Genomic DNA, 26,904 nt, shown 5'->3' with positions numbered 1-26,904 from the left:
TCCTTGCCATTTGACCCCTCTCTTGTGTTAGATTGCTGAATCTGGGGGTGGGAGCTTCAGGGGCTGGAGTTCCCGTTTTATACTGCACTTTGAAAGAAGAAAGTTAAGTTGTGAGATTCCAGCCTAAATTCTGCCATTAGTAACGGGATGCTTCGGAGATGTTTGGCTCTGGGGTGACAAACTTAGAAATAAACAAATAAACTTCCACTATCTGACCGCTGGAATTGAGCTGTGTTGCTCCAAGCCATCTTCCTGCTCTTCAGCCTTTTTGCTACTTAAGTGTTTGGCTTTTATTTTAAACAAACAAACAGCCAAAAAAAAGATAAAAACCTGACACACAACTCTGCTCTTGCGTGCTTGTTTGCTGAACTCCAGTTTGCCAGCATTAGTTGAAGGAAACTGGCAGCCTTTCATCAGTTTTGTTGCTGTTTACTGGGATCAAAAATAACTGCAGTCAGGAAAATTGAAGGGCTGTTTTTTTTTTGTGAAAAGTTGAGATGGGTTTGCTAAAGTAATTCTTTTTTATTTTTATTTTTATTTTTTTTTTTACCTATAAGTGGTAGGAACTTTTCCTAATGAGCAGCTTAAGTGCAAACTAAACTTTCTTAGGGCATTGAGATTTCGTCTTCAAGAAAAAAAAAAGATTATTTACTGTAGCTGAATAAACTGAGAATATCAGTGTGGGAATCTTTAAGCAGCAAATACAAAGATTTTTAAAGTGCTGCTTTCTACGCCACTGCACATTAAATATTCTTAAAGGATTTTGTTTTGTATGCGAGCACTGATACAAGGTGCTGCCTGAAAGATGCTCAGCCATAAGCAGTTCTTAGAATAAATAACAGTAGGAGGAAGAGGTGTGTGGGAAGGCGTGTGGGGAGTTGTTTTTGTTTTAAGATCCCAATTTGCATTATTTTCTAAATATATTTCATAAGAGCTGATTTACCCCATCTCAGTAATATCTGCTAACTGCTGACTTACTCTCATAGGCCTGTAATTTATAGAATTAACCCCTACCTTTGACAGAACTTAAAAAGTTTTAAGTATAAATATACCCTCAGTTTGGATGCTGAAAAACAGCAAGGCTGTTCCGTAATTAGTTTGGTAACATGTTGATTTTGGTCTGGATCAGCAAATACTTGGCAACGCTCGGGGAACAACTGCAAAGTTGAGAGCAGCCCTGTATTTGAGCCGTGGGTTTCCTATTCTCAAAAGATGGTCATTAGCATGGCTTGGACAGCCAGCACTTAAAAACCTCATGGTTTCCCCTTCCAGATTTGAAGTTTCATCTGGACTGTTTGTATGTCAGAATTACCAATAAATGTGTTTTTCAGGAGACTCTGAATTTGGTGGTGGAAAGCCAGCAGCATAACCTGTAGAGCTTCAGTGTGGTGAGAACAATTCCTGTGGAATTATTCCTGCGTGCCAAAGGAAGTTAACTTGTCACCTAATTGCAGGACTTTAAGATACCAAGTGAACATTTTATCATGTTCCAAAACAACTGCAGTCTGTGCACGCAAATAGCCAGCCTGTGATGCTGAACGACGTCCATAAAGGGAGGTAAACTCGAGCTCACAAATGGCTGAAACCAACGTACGCCTGCACTGCAAACTTCCCGCTTATCTTCCCTTTATCTTGCAATTTCTTTTCCAGGTATTTTTCCTTGCCACTTCAAATTCTTGATGCTCTATTAAAATACGCTCTTCAATTTCCTGCTGGCTTCTTGGGTATTTGTGTTGCAGATAAAAACACAATCTGTGCAGCCTTGTTATCACGTGACATCTGAGTGGTGAGGAGCATGGTTAGGCTGAGAAACCGCAGGTTCCTGCAGTGGTCTCCTCTGCAGGCTTTTTTGTGAAACTCCCAGTGAGCTTCTGAGGTCTCTCAAGCAAATATTTGTGTTGATTTTTTTTTTACAATTTATTTTTCCTCTGGAATGCTAGATCAGTTTGGATCAGTAGTTTGTTAGCTTTTGCTTGCCTGATGACAATAAATTCTTCTCTCGGTCTCCTTTCTGCCAGTTTAGTCCACTAGGAAAACTTGGACAAGTGCGTGTGTGCGATTTGTGGTGAGCATCGGTCTGGAAGTTACTTTTGGAATGAACATTCTGTTTTGAAGTGATGAAAGATTTTCTAACTGTACTTTCCTGTGTATTACGGACCTTCTGCATCCTAGTTACTCCTGTGATTGAATCTCTGCGTCCTAGTTACTCCTGTGGTTATATTCACTAACTTATATGGCTAAAGTGCCTTAAGATGGAAAGGATTCATTATTAAACTGTGCGGAGAAGTTACTTATAAAATAGCGTCTCAGTACTCCTCATGTAGCGTTGGTGTCAGCAAAGCTTTTATGCTATTAACAGCAATAGTCCGTGCTAGCAGCCTGCTCAGTAATGAAATTTAGATCTGAAAAGAGACTTAAGTGTTTTTTTTCTCTCTAAATAAAGCAAAACAGGATTAAACTGCGGCCACTCTTCTTGCACAGTGTTTTGCAGTTCTTGCAGTCTTCCAATTGTCCAGGAAAGCAAAGTCATCCTGGTCTCTCTGTGGCCTTTAGAGCAGGCTTTAGGATTTCCCATCTGCATGCTCTTACACATCTCTGGTTTACAATCCATCTCCAACCCAGTTCTATAAAAACCAGCACAGGGTTCTGCGTGCAGCCACGTGCTGTGTTCCCCATGGCCTTCTTCTTTCCTAGGTTTTTAATGTTTGTGAAAACATAAACTTGCACTGAAGCTTTCATTTACTGGCAAGATAACAGGACATCTTGAGCCTCTGTGGTTCAGATGCCCAAATAATTCAAGTGGGAAAGCAGTAATTAGTCGTGCTGTGCAAGGCAGTATGATGACACAGATTGGAGCAAGGAGGGGCTGAGGATTAATCCAGCCTGCGCCCACTGACGGCTGACCTTAGGCGAGTCACTTGACTTTGTGCCTCAGTTTAGCCCAGTAATAAATAGGTCCCGCCTGCGTGTGCTGTGATATGACTTAGAATCGCTCCAGAAAAAGGCACTTTAAATAGCCCCGTTGCTGTGTTTTGCTGCAAAAAGGCAGGAGGTGGCCGTGAGTGCAGCCATCAGGCAGTTTGCATGAAGCTTGTCCTTGGGGCTCTTGTGCCTGGCGGAAGGCGGCCCGGCCGATTTCATGTATCCGGGCCCTCCTGTGTGCTGCCTTCGGGTCACTGGTGGGGTCACAGTGCTGCCCACCTCTTCTCCACGCCCTGTATTTGTAGGATTGCTTTTTTGGAAAGCTGTTCTGGCCGCAGCCATTACACACAAGCCATAGTGCTGAAAGCTTGAGGCCTACCAGTTGGTCTGTCTCAAGGCCGCGGCTCTGGGGGCAGTGCCGTTTGCTGAGGGAATGTTCCAGCCGAGGTGCTCTGAACTTTGCCTCTCCAGGGCTAGAAGAGACGATGCTGAAGGCGGCCGTGTTACACAACCGGCCTCGGGGAGCCAGGCCTGCCCCAAATCCTGGCTTTACTGGATGGGATCGCTGCTCCCTGCAACGAGCCGCGCTGCCTGCAGTGCCGCGTCCCCTATCTGAACAGCGCAGATGTCTGACAGCAGATTATCTGCCCGGTGACTCACCGAGGCTTGGTTTGTGGAGCACGATAAACTGGGGGAGGTGGGGGGATAATCTGCTGTGTAATTAGCACAAATTCCAAGGGCAGAAAGGCTGCCCGTGAGTCACAGGTACTTGGAATCTCCCCCTTCCCCTGCAGAAATGCGGAGGAAGGTGCAGAAGCGGTGGAAAATGCTCCAGGCTTCAGCCTTGTTTGGGTCTGTGCCGTGCTATGGCTGCTGACAGCACATCTGGAAGTGCACGGGTTATTGTCACTGAACTTCCGAGCGTCCAAGGCTGCGTGTTAGCCACCGACAGCGGGGATCTAAATATAAACTGCAGCCAGGCCAGCGCTGCAGCTCCTGCATTGGTTTCCAGTTTTTGGCTGGTGCAGGATTCTCTACCACAAAAGTCAATAAAGGACGAGCCGATGAGAACGCTGCCCCTTCCAGCAAGTTAAAGTAAGCCAAAGACTGCTTTACTGAGATTTCTGCCATTTAAATTCAAAAGCAAACACAGGCTGGTATTATCAGCTCACACCAGATCTGCCTGCAGACAATAATTCTTCCTGTCTTGGACCCCTGCCCACGTGCATTATTGTAATTATCAGCAATTTAAAAAAAAATAAAGCAATAGAGCTAGGATGAGCTGCTAGTCTGTAGATTTACTGCCTGCTGTGTCAGACATTCATTAGCCTTCCTGGGTTCAAGCCACCTATCTGCTGAATAAAAGCAGGAAGAGAAGCTAAGGAAAACAAAGCGTGGAACACCATCTGAAGCACGAATTGAAGGCTCTGCTCATGTTTACAAGTCATAAATCCAAATACAGGGGGGCTTCAAATATTCTGTTCAGAAGTTCTTGTGCATAAAATCCCTTTGCCAACTTTCTTCGGTTTTTAATCCAAGTGTGGATTTCCTGAATCCTAGCTTGCCATAAACTGTTCGTTAGCAGGTGAGACTCAAGGCGATGACTGTAAGGTTTAAGGGGCTGTGCAGGGCCTGGAGACTGGGGGGCTCACCTCCAAATTCCAGCTGGGGTCTCCTCCTCCGAGCTCCAGCCTAACACTTCACGTCACACTGCAGCAGTTTCTGAGTAAACATCTCTTGAGCCTTTAATTTTCTAAAGGACTGGTCTCTGCTTATGGAAGGAGGGATCCCTGTGTCTGCCCTCGTGCAGGGCTTACAAGCAGTCAGGTCACTGCACAAAGTGTGTGCTGAGTTTCAGCCAAGGAAAGGGCAGAAAGTCAAAATGCACATTTAGGAGTAGCGGTCATCAAGGACTGTGCTCGCAGGAAGGCTCATAAGGTAGCAGAACTCATGTTTGTGTCAAAGGAGCTCTTTAAATTCCTCAGTGGTCTTGAAAAAGTTCAATTTATATTCTCCCTATCTGCAGTTATTCCTCAGGCCTGGGGAGAGCTGCAGTGCTGACACCTCTGTGTTGCACTGCAGACAGAATGGGAGACGTATTCTTTTCAGTGAAATCCAGAAAAGCTTTTATTTTTTTTTTTTTTAATAGGTAAAGGTGGGAAATTTATTGGGATAGGGGATCTGTGCCAGATAGCATGTTGGTTTGAGCCTCATGTATGCTATGATTTAGTAAACAGTATTTCTTTTGAGAAGCTTTACTTAATTAAAAATAAACAGTGCAAGTAATCTTTCAAAGTACAGTCTGGCATTTCTTGTTGGTGCAGCAGCAAACAGTTGTGGAATATTTAACTCTACTGAGCAGGAAATCTGATCTGACCTGTGGACAGTGCTGCAAAAGGCTGCACATTTTCTTACAAGCCCAGGAAAGTCCCTGGCACGTATTGGTCTGTGTTCTCTGGCCGCTGTCGATGCAGTTCATGCTCAGAGATCTCCTCAGCAGCCTGGGAATCCTGGAGGCAGAGGTTTCGGTTTTAAAGCATCTGTTTGTGTTGCTGCAGAGGAAGCCTAAATGTAAAGTGAGCTTGAAACAAAGGGAGTTGTCTGTTGCGTTGTCAATTGTTTGCCCTGTGCATGCTAGCAGGGAGACCAGGATTTTCCGTACTGTGTATTCCTAACGTTTCTCTGGAAGCAATATGCTACGTGAACTCTGCAGCATAAATAAGAAGTGAATCTCATATTCTGCTCAGCTCCTGTCCACCCTGGTTCTGCTGGGATAAAGACTCCTATTCTGGCTAATCTGATCAGATAGCGAGGTTACTCTAATGTTTAACCTCATGGAAGATTCAGAATGTAGTTACATCTGACATTTTGCAGATATCTGTGCTATTAGGAAAGCTCAAAAAAGAAACTCCAGCCGCCTGTATTCTGAAGCCCCCAGCAGCATGCCAGAAGGCTTTCCTGAATAGCATTTGATGGTGAGCAGAATAGCCAGCGTGCTCAATATGCTGTGTTGTGATGAGGTTTAGCAGATCCTGGAAATCTATAGCAAAGGAAAATGGCTATTTTTTCATGTTTGTTTCAGCGTGGATTGAAAGAGGCACTGCCGGGTGTTCCCATACCCTCTGTTGTTTGCGGCTGGAATTCAGAATGAAATAAGAGATTAAAGGACTGCATCCACTACGAGAGTGTTGAGATGCTCTAGTGAAGGTGCAAAATTGTTTTGCAGGTTAAAATAATTCTCTCAGGCTGCTGTTTCTTCCAGCCTCGTGGGTCAAAATTGTTTCCTGAAAGTAGTCAAAGCCTCACAGACAGCAGTGATGCTACCAAGATGGCATCCATCTATAAAACTCCTTCCTTGTGATGTGCAGCTTGTGAATTTAATGCTGGAGTTTGGGCCGGGGCAGTTTTTAGTCACCCATTGTATCTTAGAGGCACATTGTGAACCTCCAATTTAATTTAAATTACAAAAGCATTTTACAATTAATTAGAGTTCTCTCCTAGAAGAATGAGAGGGAAGATGAGAGGGAAGGCTTTGAAAGTCTTGAAAGCAGAAAATCAAAAAGATGCACACAGCAGTCACTTTGCACACAGTGTTTCTGAGAAATTCTTAACTTACTGAGACGTGCCTGACGAGATAACTAGAGGCTTCAGTTTTACCTTGCTCTGGCAAAGGGAAACTGGCAAGTTCTCCAGGAGCAGCAGGATGGTTTCTTCCTCACCCCCCACACAGGTCTCTCTTTTGGGCCATTGCTCAGCCATGTTATGAACCAGCTCAGAAGACCAATTTGGGTTAAGAAGTTGTCTTTCTTTCCAGACTTACTTCTAAGTCTTGAGTTTCTCATTTGAGACAGTAGGTACTTAGAGGGGTGAAAAAGATGTGACACTTTCTAGAGTGCAGAGCCCAGGCCTCTGGATGGGTAAAACCCACTTTTGAAAGCCGCTGTCCCAGAATTGAAGAGGTTAGGAGTAAATGAAAGGCTGGATGCTTAGGCAGAGATGCTTCCATCAGAGAAAAAGAAGATTTAGATGTCTGAATTCCAGTGTTTCAGGACCGTAAATCAGGCCCTGCATGACAGGGTGAGGAATTTAACTGACATTAACTGGCCAGAGATTTATGTGTTTGTGGAATCAAATGCTTTTCTGGTCTTGGAAAGCAAACTGGATTACAGAATTATACCAAAAGGCAGAGTGAAATTTGTCATGAACCGTTTTGTAAATTCAAGTGCTAGCAAGGAAAGTGGTGGTTTATGTAACAGTCTTTTCCCAAATAGCAGTCATCGTGTTACGGGTATGTATTCACAGGGTAACAGCCACCGAAGGAGAGCTCACTGAGGATGTGCACCGCTGGGTGAGCTCTCCCTGTTGTGCATGGTGCTGTCAGCCTGCTTATTTAAGGGATTTAGTACTTGCTCCCTCGCACCAAGAGAGGTGGCTGCTTCCATTTATGGCTGGGAAATTCCCAGGGAGAAATGTGCTTTCAATTTCTTCATCCCTCTGCAATGTGGAATGGGTGAATTCTTTGAAATACCGAGCAGCTCAGCCAAGGGCAATTTCTGCCTTGAGCTTCCTTCTCCTTTTTTGTTCCCCAACCCCCCTTTTGCAAAATAATGCTTGAGTGTTGGGTAAGTGGCTTCAAGCCTGGTCAGCCTGAGTGATCAGCTTTTATTTTTGGTATGCTGAAGGCAATTGTGGGGGCAACAGAAAAGGCCTTTGCCCCAAAAACCCTTCTAGGTGACTTTCTTCGTTTCTTCCCTTGAGTGGCAGTGTTAAAGGGGTTTGTGCTGTGCTCAGTTTATTGTTCTGTGCTCTGCCATTGCAGGTAGAATGAGATAAAATGCTAAATGAAGTAAGTGAGGTGTTCGGTGGCTGGAGCAGATTGTTAGTGGTGAAAAACTGAAGCCCATTACTCAAAAACCTTACTTTTCAGACCCTGGGTTAAAGATTCAACTTCTGTACAAAGTTCATTAATTTACTCAACTGTGTGATTCAAGACAAGATTCTTCCATTTGATTAAAAGCGATGAAATCAGGCAGGTAATTAGTCTCGTTTGTTCAGCTGCGAATTGGGGTTTAGCATGTTCTGGTAGCTACAGCAACAGCCCTCTACTGATATGCAAACTATTTGAACAATCCAGGAGGAGGAATGATACCTTTGCCACAGTGCCGAGGTGTCAAGCCGGAGAGACAGCAAAAATAAACAGCAGCTAACATCAGTATGTAAATACGGGGTGGTCATGATTTCAGGAGCTTGGTATGTGTTTGAACAGGAGCTCTGCTCATGCAGGAGCCCTTGTGAGGGGATTACTTATGGATGGTTCTGCCTCCGGATGGGACCCGCGCCTCTCCTGCTTATGCACTGACCTTATTTTGCTGCACACTTGTGAAGTTTCTTTTGAAGAAGAGGACTTTAAGGCACAGGCTGTGCTAATGATGTCCGAGCCATTCCTAACACGTACATTTTATTCGCTTTTGATGCCCTGTATTCTTCTTAGGGCTAATGCTGTGCACATACTTGATCCTGCACTTTTTTTTTTTTTTTTTCAGAATTCAGCTCGAATCTTGGATGCAGTCGTAGTGTTGTCATAAAACAAAGTTTTGTTGTGGCTTGTTTCCTGTAACATGTCAAGTCTTGTGCTCTCTGGAAAGCGGTTGTTGGTACCAAAGCAGTGTTTGTTTGCAGAGAGATAAAACGGCCCTCTCGCAAGTCTGCATGCGTGTGTTTTTACAGAGTTACAAAGGATCATTCTCCACTTGCCTTTTTCTTCTGGCACAATAGGGCAGCGAGGAAGGCAGAGCGAGAGCCTGGGTTTTGCTGCGTGGTGCCGGTCAGCACCTGTTAGAAGCTCGTGTTGGTTAAATGGTTTCTGAAGGAACAAAGGCACTGCACCCTGTTACCAAAGCCTCAGCCTATTTATCGATCCTCCTAGACCTCAAATGCCTACCTGGCATCTCGCTGCCCTACTGATGCAGCAGTCTAGGTAGCACGATGTTCGTGGTGTTATTCTCCCGTTGGAAGAGTCTGTAGTTTCTGTCCTGGTTCCTCCATACTACAGGAGGTCAAAAGACAAGAGAATAACAAGAGAAGGTTTTGCCCTTTAACTTGTGCCTCTTGTACTCCCTCCAAGACCTGATGGAGAGCAGGGGAGGACTCGGAGCTTGGCTCTTTCCAAGCCTCTTAAGGAGCAAGCCAGCGAATTACGTCTGTGTTGGAAGAGCTGGGATTACACACGAATTCAGATATGTTCATTCTGTGTATTGTAACTTCTAGGCCTTTGGCTTCAGAGATAGTGAGTAAAATTTGCTGTTTTTAGCAAAACTGTTGCTTGACATCAATCTTCTGGGCTTCTCCACTGTCAGCACGGAGCTGAGAGGCTGCAGTCAGAGGAGGCCTTCAGGTTCAGCTGTGCTAAACGCAGAGCAGTGAGCAGTGCTTTGAACTTGGAAGCAGCTTGTTACTGCAACATCGATACCGGTATCTGTTATATATAGTTCAATATTTTATTACTTCGTGATCTGTGCTAAAATTTGCTCTCACCAGTGTCTGTTGGCAGAAGGGGTTAGAGTAAACAGAAGCCACTTCTCTGTGAATGTTTCTCCTGCAGGCGACGTGCTGTTGAATAGTCCTTAAAACTCAAGGGGTAATTTTTCTGAAGGTAAGGCATGAATCCATGCTTTTGTATCTCAGGTTGGGCCTACGCCCTGAGCACAGCCACGTGCTCAGCACTAAGCAGGCCGTGATCCTGAGTGCCTTATCTGCAGGCAGCGCTTGTGTGTGAAAGGGGCGGGGGGCAGTGGGCTAATCACAAGGGAGTTAATTTTTTGCTAATATCCAGCAGCCAGGAGCTGCACGCAGGGTTATCGGGTTGAAATCATCTCTTGGTCACTTTTATACTTGCTGTGAGCATAAGCGTGTCAGTGTAAGTTGATGAGGATCTGCAGGCAATGGGGAATGAACAGTGCCTGCAGAAATGTTTGTGTTTTTGAGTGCTTGAAAGGTTAACTCTGAAGGCAGGACTGGTGGCCTTGGGTGGTGCTGCCTCCAGAGGAGCAGAGGCTTAGGGGCAGTGGTGCCCTGAAGCCTGTGTCTTGCTGTTTCTCATCTGCCTTGTCTGCAGCAGCTGAAATGAATTTCACTCCCCCAAAAACACTCGGAAGAGCTTTCGAGGTGGGAGTTCATGCGGTGGGTTTGTTTGTTATTGCTCGTAGGGTTTTTAGTTACACAGGGAGAGGACATTCAACTCTGTGCATAACCTCAGCCTTTCAGAAACACCCCACCTCTGCAATTTAATTTAAATCCCTTGTTCTTCCTTTGGTCAGCCAGCAAGGTTTCAGAAAGGGAAGCTGACCTTGTTTTCATCGATCGGTCTGCAGCTTGACCCGGACGTGGGTCTGCCGTGTCGGGTTTTTGTCCTGTGCTCTCAGTCTGCTGGTGCCGGGTGGGGAGAGCACACAACATGCATCAGAACGGGGGGCGGCAGGCTTTGAGGAGTTGGTTGCATTTCTCTGATTCAACAGAAGTCATCTTTACTTGTATGTTTGGGCAAGAAAGCTAGGTGTTTCCATCCCAGATATTTGAAGATATCTGGAAAAACACATGGCTTGAAACTCTGAGCCAGTCTCATGAAGTGGGAAGTAATTATTTTATTAGCAGTAGCAATACTGGTAGCCTCAGAGGAGTTTCTGCCAAGAGTTAATGATATTAGTTATTTATCTCTCTATGCTGGGGACGGAAAGAAGCTCTTTTAAGTTCTTCAGACATCTGTTTTAGCTTTTGTGGGCACAACCTTTAAGTGTGAATTACTCTTTGCTTTTGGTAAGCTGTTGTTGCAATAATAAAAATAGAGTTTGGAAAAACACATACATTGCTGGTGGAAACTTTGTGTGGGCCCACCAGCTTTAAGGAATATGGTTACAAAATACATTTGCAAGGCTCCAGTGATGCTCTGGATTAAGTGGGAGCTCTTTGAGTAGATGACAGAGCCTTTCTGGTTCTTTTGACTTGTTCTGCTTTCTATCAGGTAAAGCAATAAATGTTTTCTTTCTGTTTGCCTTCACAGGCACTCGCAGCCAATGCTGGGACAGGGTTTGCGGTGGCAGAGCCTCAAATTGCCATGTTCTGTGGGAAGCTAAATATGCATGTGAATATCCAGACTGGGAAATGGGAACCTGACACTTCTGGGACCAAGAGCTGCTTTGGAAGTAAGGAAGAGATTCTGCAGTACTGCCAGGAGGTGAGGATTGCTGTGTGATCCTGTGTATTCACTGCTGCTGAGGTGTTGGGTTTGAATTTAGCCAGTCAATAGCAAAGCGACCCTTCAGGAGAGTATCTTGTGTTCGACTAGCAGTTTTCCCTGGACTGTCCTGCTGTGTTACTGCCCAGTAAGGGCAGGAGGGATGCTGCAGTGGGATCTAGGAGCTACATCTGATGTAGATCAGCTTAGGCTGCCACAGGAGGTCCTTGGTCTGTAAGTCAGGGAGGTACCTCTGAGCTAGTTAGAGCAGCATCTGCTCCGTATCTGCAAAAAGGGAACCCGATGCCTTTTTGAATCGGAATGTGGTTGTGTTGTTATTGGTGGTGTGTTCAGAACAGCCAGAATATTAAAAAAATATTTTCATCAAAATGTTGGCAGTGTTTTTAGGTTCTTCATGCTTTATTGTAAAGGCCTTAATCTCCTTTCAGTGTGCTCCAGATACTGCAGCATATTGGTCTTGAGTAAGTGTCTTTAATTATTCCTTGGAGGTAACAGGCATGTAAAATACCACAAGGAATGTTATTTTTTAATGGAAGGTGATAGAACACACCATGTCTGGACTGGAAAACTTTCAAAACTGTTTTACAGGGCTGATGATCACATAGCGGAAGCCTAAATATAAATCAGTGTCCAGACTTGAGAACTTGAACAGATCGTAGGGATCATATTAATAAATTATAAATGGAGCAGGCACAAGGAAACCTGAGGAGTTAGGTGCATATTGGCTTGACAAATGCTGAGACAGTCTGAAGATGTTATTAATCCTATTGGTGATTGCCCTCTTCCGGAGGGTATTTCGCCAGCCAGAAGCGAACAGGTGAGGATATTCCTCTTCCACTGCTGTCAGAGCCAAACACCTCAGTGCTGAGCTCCTGCCCCTAACCAGGCTTTCTCCTACCGCCCGTGAAGGAGTGGTGACATGTTCTGTTGATGCTCTATGTGACAAACAGCTGGGGGCTTTTTTTTATGTCTTTAGCTGTTGTAAGCTTGAACCAGAAGAGAATGTGTATCTGTGTGCACATTTGAACGTATTCTTGTTTGAAGATTCAGCCTTGCTCCTTCTGTTTAGGAGCCACTTTGCACATTTTTTGTGCTTTCTGGAAATAAGTCTGTGTGGGTCTTCTTAAACAGATGTATCCAGACCTTCAGATTACGAATGTCGTGGAAGCCAATCAGCCTGTCAGCATCGACAGCTGGTGCAAGAGGGGGAAGAAACAGTGCAAGGACCACACTCATATTGTTGTGCCCTACAAGTGCCTGGGTGAGTACGTGATGTGCTTTTCGTGTGTTCCTGTGGGGGAGTGAAGGATTGCCTCCTGGCTTCTTAGGGAACAACTGAGTTCACAGAGCTGCTCTCGTATCAGGTTGCCATTTCCACATCCAACTTCCAGTCAAATGTTTTTATTTCCACAAGATGGAACTCTGCCTTTCTCCAACAGATCGACAGCTTGATAGCAGCTGTGCTGGAATAATGGTGCCTGGCGTGAAAAAGAAATCCCCATTCTCTCTGCAACTGCCATAAAAACCTGAAGGCTATTGTATTTGAGTATCACAAAGACATTGGGATTTAATACTCTGATCCTATTTTTGTGGAGCTTTAATATTTTGTTGCCTTGGAGACTTAAATGCTCATAGTGTTCAGGCTTCCTGCTTCAGTCTTGGCAAGAGATCTCTATTCTATTCCAACGACTATATTTAAACTTAGCTGCTTCAAAGAGGCCCTGCTTCTTGCAGCTGTATCCCATGTCCCTACTTTGAACTGTGAAAGAATATTAGATAAATGGTGATGGATTTCACCGTACCTTCCAGAGTCTGTCCGCCCACTCGAATCAGGCAACATGTTCAGCGTGTTTACCTGGCAGCTTTTGACCTGCAGCTTGGGACTGACACTGCTGTGCTGCATGTGTCCTTAGCAGTAATCTTTGTCTCAGCTGGCTGAATCTCTTTTCAGTTACCCACTGGAAAAGGCTTTGTATATCAGTTTGCAAGGATTCTTGTGCAATCTTGGAGAGTCCGATGGCTGAGAACAGTCAGTGGGAACCGGTTTCCATAATTTGCAGATGTATTTCAGGGTAGCATATGGTTTGTCCTAAAAGAGCACAACCAAATCTGCCTAACTGTGTAGGTACTCTTCTCCTGTATGCAATACCTTCCACTAGATGATCACAAAGCACTTCACAAAAATTTTGTATGGTTACATCCTGGGAGAAAGATGCTTCTCTTTATAGATGTGGGAATTCAGGTTTGAGAAGCAGCTGAACCCTGCTGATTATACTGAGTGCTGCTAATGGAAATAAGGATGAAAGCAAGATCTCTGGATTTATAAGGAGTCATCTCTTTTAAAAATAATCCTCCCCCAAGCCTATTCTTCAGCTGAAAATTAAGCTGATTTTAGTGACACTGCCCTAAAATGTGATAAGTATAAAACTGTTAAAGATTTTCATTAGTGTTTTTCACAGTGCTCTTGACTTGTAAGGCCCAGCCTGTAAAGCAGCGTTGTTTTTTAAGATCTGAGTTGCAAGTCAGTCCATAAAATGCATTTTCATTGCCTTTATCAATCTGCACATTGCTCGTTGTAAATGTATGATGTGTGCTTCTGGGGTACACATGCTTTTTTTTTTTTTTTTTAAATTATTGTTATAGTCCAACAATATTTTTTTTTCCTGTTTCTGCTGGTGTCTTCCTTGCTACAATAACACAGACTATCCTGAGGTAGGATCTTGCTGTCCTGCCATGTTTAACCTTCTCCTGCCTCTCCCCCACCAGTGAAAGCTCTTTTGTATTTCAAAGGTGAAGGGGGGAGAGGAGAACCCATTAGCACTCTCACTGAACTGTAAAATAAAGGTAACAATAGGATGATGGGAGTAGGGCTGAGCTTGGTGAGGTGTGAAAAGACAAACTGCTGACAGTTCTGGCTAAGCTGCTAGGTGGCATGGAAACACCTCTTCTGGCTACTCTGATTTTAAAAGCAAGAGGATTATTTTATTAGCCATGGTCATGAATGGGGAAGGTGTGTGTAATAGTTTTCCAATTATAAGCCGAATTGAGAAAACCGTCCGTGTCTCTCACGCCAGGATTCAATGCAGCTAGAAACAGCTGTTTCCATGGCTCTTGTTTATTACTGATTACCGTTTCTAACCAGTTTGAATCTTCTGCCTTCAGACCCCAGAACCACAGACTCATGATTTTAAAGTTTTGTCTATTTTTTTTTTTTTGTAATCAGAAACTTTCCACCAACCTCTTGTGAGAGGGAATGAGGAGAGATTATTAACTCAAAATTGTATCTGGCTTGCTTTCAGAGAAGAAAATAGGGGAAAATAGCATTTCTCTATTATGTCTATTTTTAAATTAAACCAATTTAAAAGGGGTGATGAATGCTAGCTGATTTCATTATTTTATGATTGTCACAAGATAATCTGTCCCCAAACTCTATTTTGACTTGTGTGTGTAGAGCACAGAAGTGTTCATGAGCCTTTGGTATCTTCACTAATGGGCTGCATTAAAATGGGTCACTCAGTATATTAAATTTCTTCTGAAAAGATTATGTTGAAGGCTGGTTGGACAAAAAATTCTGCTCTCTGGAGACTTCAGGAGAAAAAGACATTTACCTAAAGAATTTTTCTCCAATTTAATAAAGAGTTCCTAAAACTGCCAGTCATGTGTGCCAGGTATGTTGCTGTGAAACACTTGGGCTGAAGATCTTCTCTTAGTCTTTTTAGGGTATATAAGTATTTCCTTATTTTAAAATTACTGGAAGTGGCATTCAAATCTGCAAAGAAAGATCTCAACTCTGAGAAAATTGAATGTTCTGCATTCCAGTGACAAGGTTTATTAGGACTGGAGTGAGAACAGAAAGTAATGCTTATGTAGTTCTGATACTGATTTGACATGTGCTGATACTAAACCGAGTTGTGGTGGATATTTAAGTTAAATAGCTGTGAAGTCCAACTGATACAAAAGCTGTACAGCAGGCTGAATATCTTTGTTTCCCTCCTTCCTCAAAAGCAAAAGTCCGGTTTTAAGATTGTGCCAAGACTTGATCATGTTGGTGAGGTTGTGGCTATCTAACTGTTGGAATGCAGTGTATTTGCTGAGTCTTGGTTTTACACCGTGTTTTTTTTTTTTGGTCTGTATGGCTTTTATTTTCCAGTCCTCTATGTTTTGGTTAGGACTGTCCGAGTTGGGGAATGTGCTGCAGTTGATCCTGAACTAAGCCATCTGGAAACTGTTGAAAAACAAAACAAACAAGACTAACTCGGATACCCAGATACTGAAAACATAGATAACGCTTGTGGCACATAAAAATTTCCAGGCGGTTACAACAACAGGCAGCATGAGCTGGCTTTGGTTTGATACAGCTCATTTAGAAATTGGTGATTAAGTGGTTTGAAAACTTCCGTATGCAGATGCGATGTTTTCAAAGATTTGCATGAAATTGCTTCAGTCAATCCTGCCTGTTCCTTGAACAATTCACTGACTTGCATCGTAAACTTTGCTTTCAGTTCAGCCTTAGGCTTTGCATAATGTGTCAGCCATTGGCCCCTTCTCTTGTTTTCATTTTGGAAGCTCTGAGGCTCTGATTTTCCACTAAATTAGCATAGATAGCTGCTGGGTCCGGAAAGAATATGCCTTAGGCAGACCTTAAAGGCACTAACAGCAGTGGACTTTGGGCACCTCTGATACTGGCTTTGTCTTCTGTTTGAAGCTGGATGTTTGTGATGGGACAAATGGACTCTTGTTCACTGTCCTGGGGGCATTTCTTGTTTTTCAGTGGGCGAGTTTGTAAGCGATGTCCTGCTGGTCCCGGAGAAGTGCCGATTCTTCCACAAGGAGCGGATGGATGTGTGTGAAAGTCATCAGCACTGGCACACAGTAGCAAAAGAGGTAACTGAGCTGCTTTGGCAAGAATATTTACTCTGGATCTGTCTACTCAGATGCTTGGAGTACTGGAGCATAACAGTGTTTATCTCTGGGGTCTCATATTCCCATGTTGTAGTCTATGGACTGAGGCGGAGATAAATGAAAAAATGTTTAAAAGAACTCAACTTAAAAAAAGTGTGTAGCTAGCTGAGTTATTTTCCACTCCTGAAAAGCTGTCCTAAGTAGCTTGCTGAAGATCATATTTAGGATGGAGCTAGGAATTGAAATCAGGCCCCTGGAATATATCACTAAGCAGTGGCTCATCCTTTTCCCCAGGGTGGAGGGCCTCTGTGGTCGTAGGATGTTTTGTAATTGTCTTGCACATTTTGCATTAATGTTGGTGGTGCCGCTGCTGGGGATTTGGTTTAGAGTGCAATGTGAGTTATGTTGTGATGATTAGTGGAGGTTTTACATAAGAGATGGATTATCTTCTCAGAATAAATCTAGCCCTTGGGTTTTTTTTTGATGTTTTTGTTTGTTTTATCTGACTAGTGAAAATGTTGCAAATTCTCTGCACACCTATTTCAGCTGGGAGTAAGAAAAACAAGATTGTGACTAAATGCACATGTTTTCTGTTTTGTAGAAAGAGCAACACAATGTTTAATTGTGACAGTGCTAGTAAGTAGGCGTTACAGATGCAACGATTACACTTGTATTTCTGTAACTTACTGGGAGCAAAAGCCTGTCATAATAAAGCTGTGTTAGGGGAATCGCTTTTTAATTGAGGACGAACTTGCTTACGTTCAGAAAATTTTAAAATCATTTGCTTTCAACATAATTGGAGAACTTTTCCAGAAATATTTGGCTCATTTTATATCCGTGCTGTAACAAGACAAAACACAAAAGAGTTCTGATGTGCATAACAAAGCCTTTCTTACTCCATTCCTTTCTGGGGGGCACCACAAAACAATATATTTCCGTAGTTCAAGAGAAGTATATAGACATAATGTTTAATCACAGTTTGCACTGGGCTTTTTCTTGAATTATCCGATTGATTTTCATCTACAGCGTGTTAAAATAATCCTGACACAAAGTGCATTTGAGCAATTACTCATTTACTGCAATGTAAAGTTTAATAGATAAAGTTTAATGAAATGGCCAGCCCAGAAAAGCAAACAGCAGTTCTCTTCTTTCCAAGTGCTCTCTCCCTCGAGTTGGCACAAAACGCCTCGTTATATTTCCAGAACTCAGGCTGACAAGCCAGCAGTTGGTAGGGACGGGCTGTTAGGGTTGGTGCGTGAACACCAGGAAGCACTGCAAGGCTCTGACCCTGACTTTTCTGGGGATTTTTTTTACGCTTCAAGTCTCAAATCCATTTGTCTTTAGTGTTCAGACTTAGGTCTTGTGTTGCTATCGCGTTTTTTCTGTGAAATGTAGACTATTGGTAGCATCCTTGGGACCTCTTGTAGGCAAATGTTGGCTATATCCAACGTAAGAGCCTAACGCTGAAATGATGCATGTGGGCTCCTCTTCCAGGCGTGCCTGACAGAAGGGATGATCCTGCACAGTTACGGCATGCTGCTGCCCTGTGGAGTAGACCAGTTCCACGGAACAGAATATGTATGCTGTCCTCAGACAAAAGTTGTGGATGAGGCTCTGTCCAAAGAGGAGGAGGATGAAGATGAGGATGAAGACTATGACGTTTATAAAAGGTGAGGTTCTGATTGCTGGCGTGGATGTTAGCAGCTGTATGGGAAGTTGCTGTCACCAGTTTCATGCAGTGACTTCGTGGTGGTCAGGACTGAGAGAATTTCTGTGCTTTTGAATTTCCCAGAGGAGCATCCTGAACATGAAAAAACCTTGTAGAAGGTTGACTTTGTAATGCTTCTTTTACTGGAGCTAAACAGCCCCCTCCTTCCATCCTTAGCCAGTCAAAAGGACTGATTGCTACAATAGGTTTGTAATCCCAAGCATTTTAGGCTTTCACTTACTGAAAAGGAACTGTTAAAAAACATATTAGGAACCCCCACTAAGCCAGAGGCACAGAGTAGCTCTCTAGCCTGTAAAAGCAGGCATGTCTGTAACAGGAGAAGTCCCATTGCTGCAGCTGATGGGCTGATCAACAATTGGTACATTTATTTTCCCATCTCTTGTGTTTCTAAAGCAGATGAAAAGAGAATCATTATTCTGTTACATCAAAGCTTGGCTACAAAGTGGTTAGCATTAGCTTAACTCCCCTAACTTAACTGTATCCCTTCAGTGAGTTCCCTACAGAGGCAGGTGTAGAAGATTTCACAGGAACAGCTGTGGAGGAAGATGAAGATGAAGAAGATGAAGGGGAGGAAGAAGAGGATGTGGTGGAGGATCGTGATTACTATTATGATAGCTACAAAGTAGATGACTACACTGAAGAGACCACTACAGAGCCTAGTGACAAGGCTGTTTCTGAAAAAGAAGTTAGCAGCGATATGAAATGTAAGTCACATTCTAGCCTACAGGCCGCTCGGTTCCTTGTATTCTTGTTTGCTGTCAGTTGGCGATAGGTTTCTGATGAAGTCAATAAATGCCACTTGGAAGTTTTATTTGCCAGATAAGTTAGCAAACAGAGGAAAGCTGATGATGCTTATGTTTCAAGTGTTGAAATTAACTCTCTAGAGCATGGGCCATATGTTTCTAGATAAACAGCAGTTCTGCTGGCAGAAAGCCCAGTGTTTGGCACATAGAACAGGCACCTCCATGAAGGTGCAGTGTTGAGTCAGAAAATAATATCTGCATCTGCTAATTTTGGAAAATCTTAAGGAGGCATTTGGGGTACAGTACGAATCCCTAATTTTGGGTGATTGCCTTGAATTTGGTGTTTTATACCCAGATTACAAAAAGGAAGCTTAAAGTGTGGGGGAATACTTTGCAGAAATGGCGTTAAAGGTGCCCTCTGGCCATTTGAGGTTGAGGAATATACTTGGTGCTCCCCTTCTAGTTTCCATGTTAAACAATAATAGCCTTTGCATAAACCCTTCTCCTTCTTGAAAGAAAGAAAATTAGCACAATTGCCTCACTTTTATTATATAAGCATTTCCAGTAGCTTTTGTTAAGCAGTATGTGCCATTGCAGAGGGCATCTGCTGATTGTGTGGTGCTTCAGTGTTACACTGCCCTATCCTTTGCGTGTAGAAGTATCTGCAGAGGAAGGAGGATGGGGAGAGGGAATGAAATTCAATTAGCTACAGATCAGTGAATTGTTGCCAGCAGTTCTTGCATCTTGCTGGTAAATCGCCAGCATGCTGCAGATAATTTCACTTGCTGAAACACGGCTTAGATCATATATGTACAGGACTGTTACAAATCTGCAGATGTCGAAACAGACTTGGAACCATTTGAATGGGGTGTCTGTTTCGGGGGTACGCAGTCTGTTTTCTCAAAGTGCTGTGAACATTTGCTAACTTACACAGTGTATCTGTTCTCTTGCCTCAAAATAACCCAGCGGCTCATATTGCCTGCTTATTGTAAAGCAGCCCACATGCCATGTCTACCTGGAGTTTCAGTATTTACTGTGTAGATGTTTCAAAACTTGAAAACCTAACAGCTCTGATTGTCATGGCGATCATGTTCCTTGTGCTTAGCCTGCCTTCTCACTTGCTTTTATACCTCACCTGTAAGATGTGAAGCATCTATCCAGGCAGAGTGCAGTGGAACAGGACATCACTGAATGCTTTAAGCAGCCCTAATGGGTTTTCTTTCCATCATGCTGGTTTTATACAGTGGAGGCTCTACCATTGGGACACTCAAGACATAACTCCAGCATCAGCAAAAGAGATCCTTGCTGTTTCTGCCACTAGCTAATGTGGAATCACTCTTGCAGATGAAAGCTCCATGTTGAGACAACGGCTGCTGCACGTTTGCCTCAAAGCAGGACGTGCAGGCCCTTCCCTGAGTAGTGTGGGCAACCTTTGTGATGGACACTAGTAAAACTTTACAAATCCCCCCAAAACGAACACAAGCCCTTTGAAGGGCTGATGAGGTAGCGATGCTGAGGCTGGCACAGGTGCCCAGAGGAAGGTGTGAACTAGAGCCACCACTGCTTTGTAAGTCGCTTGGCGAGGCCTGTGCTCCTCACTAGCTCATGTTCTAACCCGTCTCCACACAGCTGTCTGCTCCCAGGAGGCGATGACAGGGCCCTGCCGGGCTGTGATGCCTCGTTGGTACTTCGACCCTAACAAGAGAAAGTGCATTCGCTTTATATATGGAGGCTGCGGAGGCAACAGGAACAATTTTGAGTCAGAGGAGTATTGTATGGCTGTGTGTAAAAAGATGAGTAAGTCCTGCCTCCCACTGGCCCTTTTGCAGCTAGCCACTGTCTGTCTGGCGTTTGGTGTCTCCTCCTCCTTGCCTGGGTCAAGAGAGGATACGTGTGTAGCCCATCCTTTTGGTTCTGGTGTCTGTCCTTTTGCAGCAGTCTCCTCTTGTCTCTGCTTCTCGAGGTCTTTAGGTTTGACTTTCCTGGGGAAGGTGGCTCTGGATGTATTCTTTCTGTGCTCACGGTTGGTTTGCAGCTCTTACCAAGGGCTTAGTTATCTTCTGGATTTATCGCAGGGACCGGGGGCTGTCTCTACCCTCTTGTTATGAAAACATGTAGCTTGCCTCTTTGTGTAACTGGCTTTTTTTTTTTTTTTCCCCAAGTATGTGGAAGAAAGCACTTGCTTTCCCCAGTTATATTACCGTGCATGTGTTTGACTAGTCAGTCCTGAAAAGCAAGCTGCTACTCACCATTCTCCTGGTAGTAGGCGTTCTCTTGCTATTATATTTTGGGCGAACATCAGTGAAGTAGTACAGAATTCAGATTCCCACTTTCAGCTCAGTTTGAAATATGAATCGTGACTCAATCCCTGCATTTTTGAGAGCTTGAGGTTTTTGGCACCAATTTCAACTGGCTTTTATGTCAGATGATAAAACTACCAAAAACATTTTAACCTCCTTATTAATCTTATTGTTGAACTCCAGCACTTCCACTTCAGCTACCATTAAAGCCTTTTGAAAGGCTTTTTGTGTTATCTGGGGCTTGGCAGTCTGACTATACAGCCATAATCCTGTTTACAAAATGGGCTTCATGCAAGTGCTTTAGATTGGGCTGATCTAACTGAAGTGATGAAATAAAAGATGCGGATGTCAGGAGCTTTTTGTACAAAAGTTTGTCCTGTTACAGAGGGATTTGGGGCTGGAAAGAGTTCTCTGTGTCAAAGCCTGGTTCAGAACTGCCATGAGTAGGCCCAGAGTACAGTGCTGGTCTGTCATTGTCCTTGCGCACAACAATAATGCCTATGTTGTATGTCGCCAGTATTTCATGTGGTAATTCTTTCCCCTTTTCCACTCCTCCTTCCCTAGTTAGGACAGAGGATTGTGGATTCCAGAGCTAAACTCTTAGCCTTCATTCATGCTAAAGCATAAAGATTTTTTTTTCTCTGAAGCATTCTGCCTTTCAGTGATGTCGCAGATTTTATCTACCCAAATTAATAAAATGTTTGAAGGGTTGCCTTAATTTTCCCTTTCTGCCCTCTGTTAAAGGGCAGTAACAGAGTGCATCCTGTTTGCCACAGATCCTTTGAGAAAGAGCTCCGCGATGTGTAGTGTCTAAAATCGTAGCACAGAACCTTGGTTCAGCTTTTCTCGAACTGCAGCGTGTGGAGCAAGCACAGACCTCCTGTTGTGGATTTCGCAGGCGCTTGTAACTGTCAGTTCTAAAATTTTATTTCTCCCCTTGTTGGATTTGAATGTCTTAAAGATACAAGCCGTCCAGATTATTGGACAAGTCAATTTGTCTCACTGAGCCTCCTCCTGTTGCTGTCTTGTCTAATATCATTGCCTGTTAGTTCTGTATGGTGCATCTGGTAGAGAAGGTAGGTTTGAAGTGTAAAATATTGGGTAGTGTTTTGTGCAGATTTATTGTCAAGCTCCCTAATCACATTAATGATGTCTGGAGCCAGCTTGTCAGTGAACAGCTAATGCACAAAATGTCATTTAAACTATCCAAAGCCAATGTGAAAGGGAAGAGGAAAAAAAATAAAAGTTCTTTATTCTGCAATCCGAGTCATTCTGGTGCTGGAGCTGAATAATGCTCGTCTCAGAACTAATGAGAAGACTGAACAGGTGCTGGTTGCCGCAGTGCATTACTGTGTTTGGGATGATGTAACTAACTGGTGTTGTGCAGTAAATTGGCAGCTTAGAGATACAAAAATGGACTCTTGGTAGGTGGTGGTTCAGTAAGCTCAGCCTGCCAGATTGTTAATGCTGCAGGCATGGAGATTCCTCTCCCTACCTGTCTCTTACAATCCAGGACCACAGATTTCTGAGCCCCCACTTACCCGTACCCTCCCTTTGCAGTGCCAACTGACGATGTGGATGTGTACTTTGAAACCCCCGCTGATGACAACGAACATGCTCGCTTCCAGAAGGCAAAGGAGCAGCTGGAGGTCAGACACCACAATCGCATGGACAGGGTGAGTATCCAGCTTTAGCCTTTTTTTTTTTTTTTTTTTTTTTTAACTGCCCTGCATAGTTGCTGTCCATGTTCTTATGGACAAATTGGTGGCAAAATGTCTTTTCTTTCCAGTCACCAGCTTCTATGAGTTTCTTACAACATAACCACGCTGTAGCAGTTAGATTTTCACTTCTCCAAAAATTGGACATAAATTTGTGTTGTGGTGATATGTTCTGTCCTTTTCTTGTCCAGGTGAAGAAGGAATGGGAGGAAGCAGAACACCAAGCCGTAAATCTCCCCAAGGCAGAAAGACAGACTCTCATTCAGGTAGGAGTTGAAGGACCTAAAGAAAAAAGCTACTGGTTCTTGGCCTTCATCTTGTCAATAAACTAAATGAGAGATGCTCGTATTCTAAGCTAAAAGATGACTGAAATGGAAGAATATCTTTCCTCTTCTGTCAGCAGTTGCCTTTTAGAGGAGATTTGATTGAATTGCATGTTTTGTTCTTAAAGCTGGAGATGATCTGATACTGTGCCAGGTCCTTTCCCAAGCCAAGTAGTAGGAAGCTATCTCATCTCCTGAGCCTAGCAACAGCAGAGCCAAACTGTAACCTTAGACCTTTGGCCTGCATTGCACTAACCAGTGGCCTCCCAGCCCAGTTCAGATTGGCCCTGACTCTCTGGACACACATTTCCTGTTTGGGCAGACTTAGTGAAAACCACTTAGACAGCAGATAAAGCTGGTTTGCTGCCAAAATGCCAATCTTCTGTCTTATGATTAGAGTTCAGTTAGGCTATGAAGTTAATCAGGGATATGCTTTGTATGGGATTGTTAGAGGCCGTGACAAAGAGGTGAAGTTCCCTCAAACCAGTATACAGCTAAGTGACTGACTCCGTTTCATAAGCTCACTTTGGATTTTATCCTGGAACACAGTTTTCTCTCTACATTATTTAGCATTAGCTACCTTTTGAAATCTGTACAAGTCAAAAAGAGTTTTCCATTGTCTGATGAAATACAGCAGCACTTAATGGACTCTTGTAGTTTGTTTGGAGATGCTTGTTATGAGCTTTCTAATAGCATATATAGAGATTTGATCTGAAGGCATGCTGATGAAAAGACCCATATGCGATACCTTTGAGTTCTGTGAATTCAGATTAATGTCTGTAGGGTGAAGGGATCTATCTTGTTCATGTTTTACGAAGTTGAGGGAAAGAGTTAATACTGTGGCATTCATTCAGCACAGTTTGGGTTTCCTACCTCAAAAATGGTCTTTATCTGCAAGGCCATATGCCTTCTTCAGATATTTGAAATGGATTGTGAAGGAAGTTTGGAAGGTAAATTGTCATTATTTAATTTGCAAATGTGAAATCTGCATCAGCATCTGTCAGTTCCCCTCTCTAAACGTCTCAGATGTGCAATGTGACAGACTCCATTTATTCTAAGGAGGTCAATGAGTGAGAGATACTGACGCATACAGTGTTTCATTCAGACTCTGTTCCCTGTTCCAGCACTTCCAGGCAATGGTTAAATCTCTGGAGAAAGAGGCAGCAAGTGAGAAGCAGCAGCTTGTGGAGACTCACCTGGCTCGTGTGGAAGCCATGCTGAATGATCGACGTCGGATTGCTCTGGAGAACTACCTGGCTGCCCTGCAGGCTGACCCACCACGGGTGAGTTCCTTTGCATGGGTATTTTACAGTGGGGTAGTGCTGGGAATGGCTTGGTGAGAAAACTGACTGTGGCCTGCTGGGGAAGAAGCTGGGAATAGGTTCCCAGTAGAGCTTTTTCCCATCATGGCTGTTCCTGCTGAACAAGCGGTGGGTCTCCTAATTGACTCACTCTACTTTCTGTCTGTTTAAAATCCCTCCACTTTGTTTAGTGCTCACAGGGCACAGTGTTCTGAGTCAAACAGGCTTAGGGTAAAGGGAAATTACGTAAGAGGTTCGCACAAATCTGTCCAGTAGCAAAGCAGGCTTATGTCTCAAGTGCTGTATTTCAGTTGTGATTTTTATTTGAATCAAATGGATTTGAACTCCTTCCCTAAATCCCACAGCCCCACCGCATCCTGCAAGCTCTGAAGCGCTATGTTCGTGCTGAGAACAAGGACCGGCTGCACACCATCCGCCATTACCAGCACGTCCTGGCAGTTGACCCAGAAAAGGCTGCACAGATGAAATCTCAGGTATGAGAATGTTTCTATCAAGAGAGGCATTGTTATCCAGCAGTGGCTCTCAGAGACTCTAGAAGGCATGTGTCAAGTCCTTACACTAATTTGCTGGGTACTATAGCAACTTGACATACTTGTGTAGAGATCTCCCATTCTGTCTGCATATTGCCTGTCACCAGATACTCTGTACCATTTTCCTTGGTACATGACTCGGTGTTAAAAATCTGAGGATTGAGAGACTGCCTTGGAACATCTGGTTTTAGCTGTGGATTATTGCTGCTCACAGTAGCAAGTCCAGGGATTAGAACTAGTTTGGTGTCACTTTTGTGTTTCCTTCTGTCGAGCATCCATGAAATTATTTGCTGGGGACTTGGTCATCTTTGAACACACTTTAATTTCTTTCAGGACCTTCTGTCTAAATGACCTTTTCAAGACCTGTCTTTCATTTCTTTCAAGGCCTTCTGTCTAAATTTCATTAGCTCTGTTCTTCATAACTGTGTTTTGGGTATGTGGGAATTCCCTTGTGCCTCTGCAGAGTTCTTGCCTTGTTTCCATGCATAACCCTTGCCAAGCAGTTTATCATCATTCCTAGCTTTATTCAAAGGTCTGTTTTGATGAGTTTATTTTGTCTTGTTGCATTACATTTTACTCCTGAATACCCAATAAGTCACTTTCCTTTTTCTGGATAGCGTATGTGAATATGCTGCTTCAAATGGGTGTCAAACCTGGCCAGTGTAATTGTAAGAATAGATGCAGATACAAAGCTTCTGGGTTATCTCCTGATACCTGTTTTTAAAACGCTACTCTTAAAATGGTGAAAGATGTACTGAGATTTCCAGCTAAGATACAAATTAAGAATGGCGTGTTAACGTGAAAAGATTGTTCAGAAGGGCATGTCCTTTCACAAGTTCAGAGAGAAGTAGAGAGAACTGACTGCTTGGTTGTTATAGCTTTAGATATGTAATCTGCATTTTACCAGCCCCAGTTTGTGGCTGGTCCACTGCTTTGAAATGTCTTTTAATTCTTTAGCGTATGAAAGATCTGCAAGAGCCAAAACGAATGGAGAGCTGCAAGGAGACAATGCAATTGAGCACACCCAGTGCTGCCAAATGGAAAGAAAAAATGCTTTATTACTACTCAGCTGTCTAAGCAATAGATAGAAATACTGTGGTTTAAGAGTAAGACTGGGACTAGAGTCTGTTCATGTCATCTCTGGTGAGGCATACAGTAACAGTAACATTGCATTTACTGTCCAGAAGTAAACTTCACACCTGGAGATGCCTGGTCACATGGGTTTCATGCTGATTCCAGGTGCTAGGTGATAGTGGTGTACCTTTCACTTCTGTCTCTGGTTTTCTGCCACTGATTCTTGCTTTCTGGTTGAGCTGCACAGCCTCAGATATAATGGTGTAACTGCAATATTTACAAACTGATGTTTGGCTCATGATACAGAATATACAATAGCATTTTCACAGACAGTTTAGCATATCAGATGCAGTCCACCCTGACCCTTTGTTCTAATGCTGCCAAAGCCCAAGGGGGGAGTGTGTGAACTGTATTCTTAAGCCAAAACCTAAACAGTCCTTAATTCATTCTGAAGGCTGCAGTGTCAACAAATCGACATGCGAGGGATGTGGGTGGTACAGTTCAATTTCCATTCGCTTTACTTTTCAGATGCACTTTAAGCTCCTCAATCGATTCTTTTGATTGACAAGCTGCCACATGTAAAATTAAATTGCTTTCATCCTTGCTCTTAAAGGTCAGGTACACGTCAGACTATAAAACAGGTCCATTCAACTCCTTAGCTTTCTCTAATATTTGACTGTTAATGTGTTTCTTGGTCTGCATGATCCCTGATTATGCAGCACCCTCTGCAGGTCAGGTTTGACTTCACCAATGAATTTAATATGCTAGGAAAAAGTGATTTGAGGTTGCATAAGGTTTGGATTTATGTCTCAAACGAAGGGAGAAAGCTGTTGCAAGTGGGGGCTGTAATGGGTGTCAGACATACGCAATGCCACTGTGCAGAACAAAGGCACCTTTGTTCTGAAAACAGAGGTGATAAATAATATTGTCTGGTCCCTTTGCAGTTTTTTTTTTTTTTTTTTTTTTTTTTTTTTTTTAGTAATCAGGAATGGTAATCCGTTTTAATAAAGCACTTAATGTGTAGTCACTGTATGCAATGGATTATGACCATATCTGGGATATGGAAAATACCAGGTTCAGTGCTTCTAAC

At 43.4% G+C, this 26,904-nt stretch overlaps 1 protein-coding gene across 5 annotated transcripts in view; it reads left to right on the top strand.

The window, feature by feature from the left end:
* The window catches only part of APLP2 (amyloid beta precursor like protein 2), a 47,836-nt gene that overhangs the window by 12,376 nt on the left and 8,556 nt on the right, over nucleotides 1–26,904 (top strand). For 4 of the 5 annotated variants that reach the window (XM_084301520.1, XM_084301519.1, XM_084301518.1 and 1 more), the window contains exons 2-11: nucleotides 10,979–11,152; nucleotides 12,305–12,434; nucleotides 15,945–16,057; nucleotides 17,570–17,745; nucleotides 18,294–18,508; nucleotides 20,177–20,344; nucleotides 22,408–22,523; nucleotides 22,757–22,831; nucleotides 24,013–24,171; nucleotides 24,555–24,683. In XM_084301520.1, coding sequence (XP_084157646.1) covers nucleotides 10,979–11,152; nucleotides 12,305–12,434; nucleotides 15,945–16,057; nucleotides 17,570–17,745; nucleotides 18,294–18,508; nucleotides 20,177–20,344; nucleotides 22,408–22,523; nucleotides 22,757–22,831; nucleotides 24,013–24,171; nucleotides 24,555–24,683 — 1,455 coding nt within the window. The remainder of the gene's footprint in view (nucleotides 1–10,978; nucleotides 11,153–12,304; nucleotides 12,435–15,944; nucleotides 16,058–17,569; nucleotides 17,746–18,293; nucleotides 18,509–20,176; nucleotides 20,345–22,407; nucleotides 22,524–22,756; nucleotides 22,832–24,012; nucleotides 24,172–24,554; nucleotides 24,684–26,904) is intronic. The other variant, XM_084301521.1, reaches the window with a different exon arrangement.

The sequence above is a fragment of the Netta rufina genome (assembly GCF_964035555.1).
Source record: "Netta rufina genome assembly, chromosome: 25".
Classification (NCBI taxonomy): domain Eukaryota; kingdom Metazoa; phylum Chordata; class Aves; order Anseriformes; family Anatidae; genus Netta; species Netta rufina.
The sequence above is the reverse complement of the archived record's forward strand: the minus strand, read 5'-3'. Positions and strand labels throughout refer to the sequence as shown.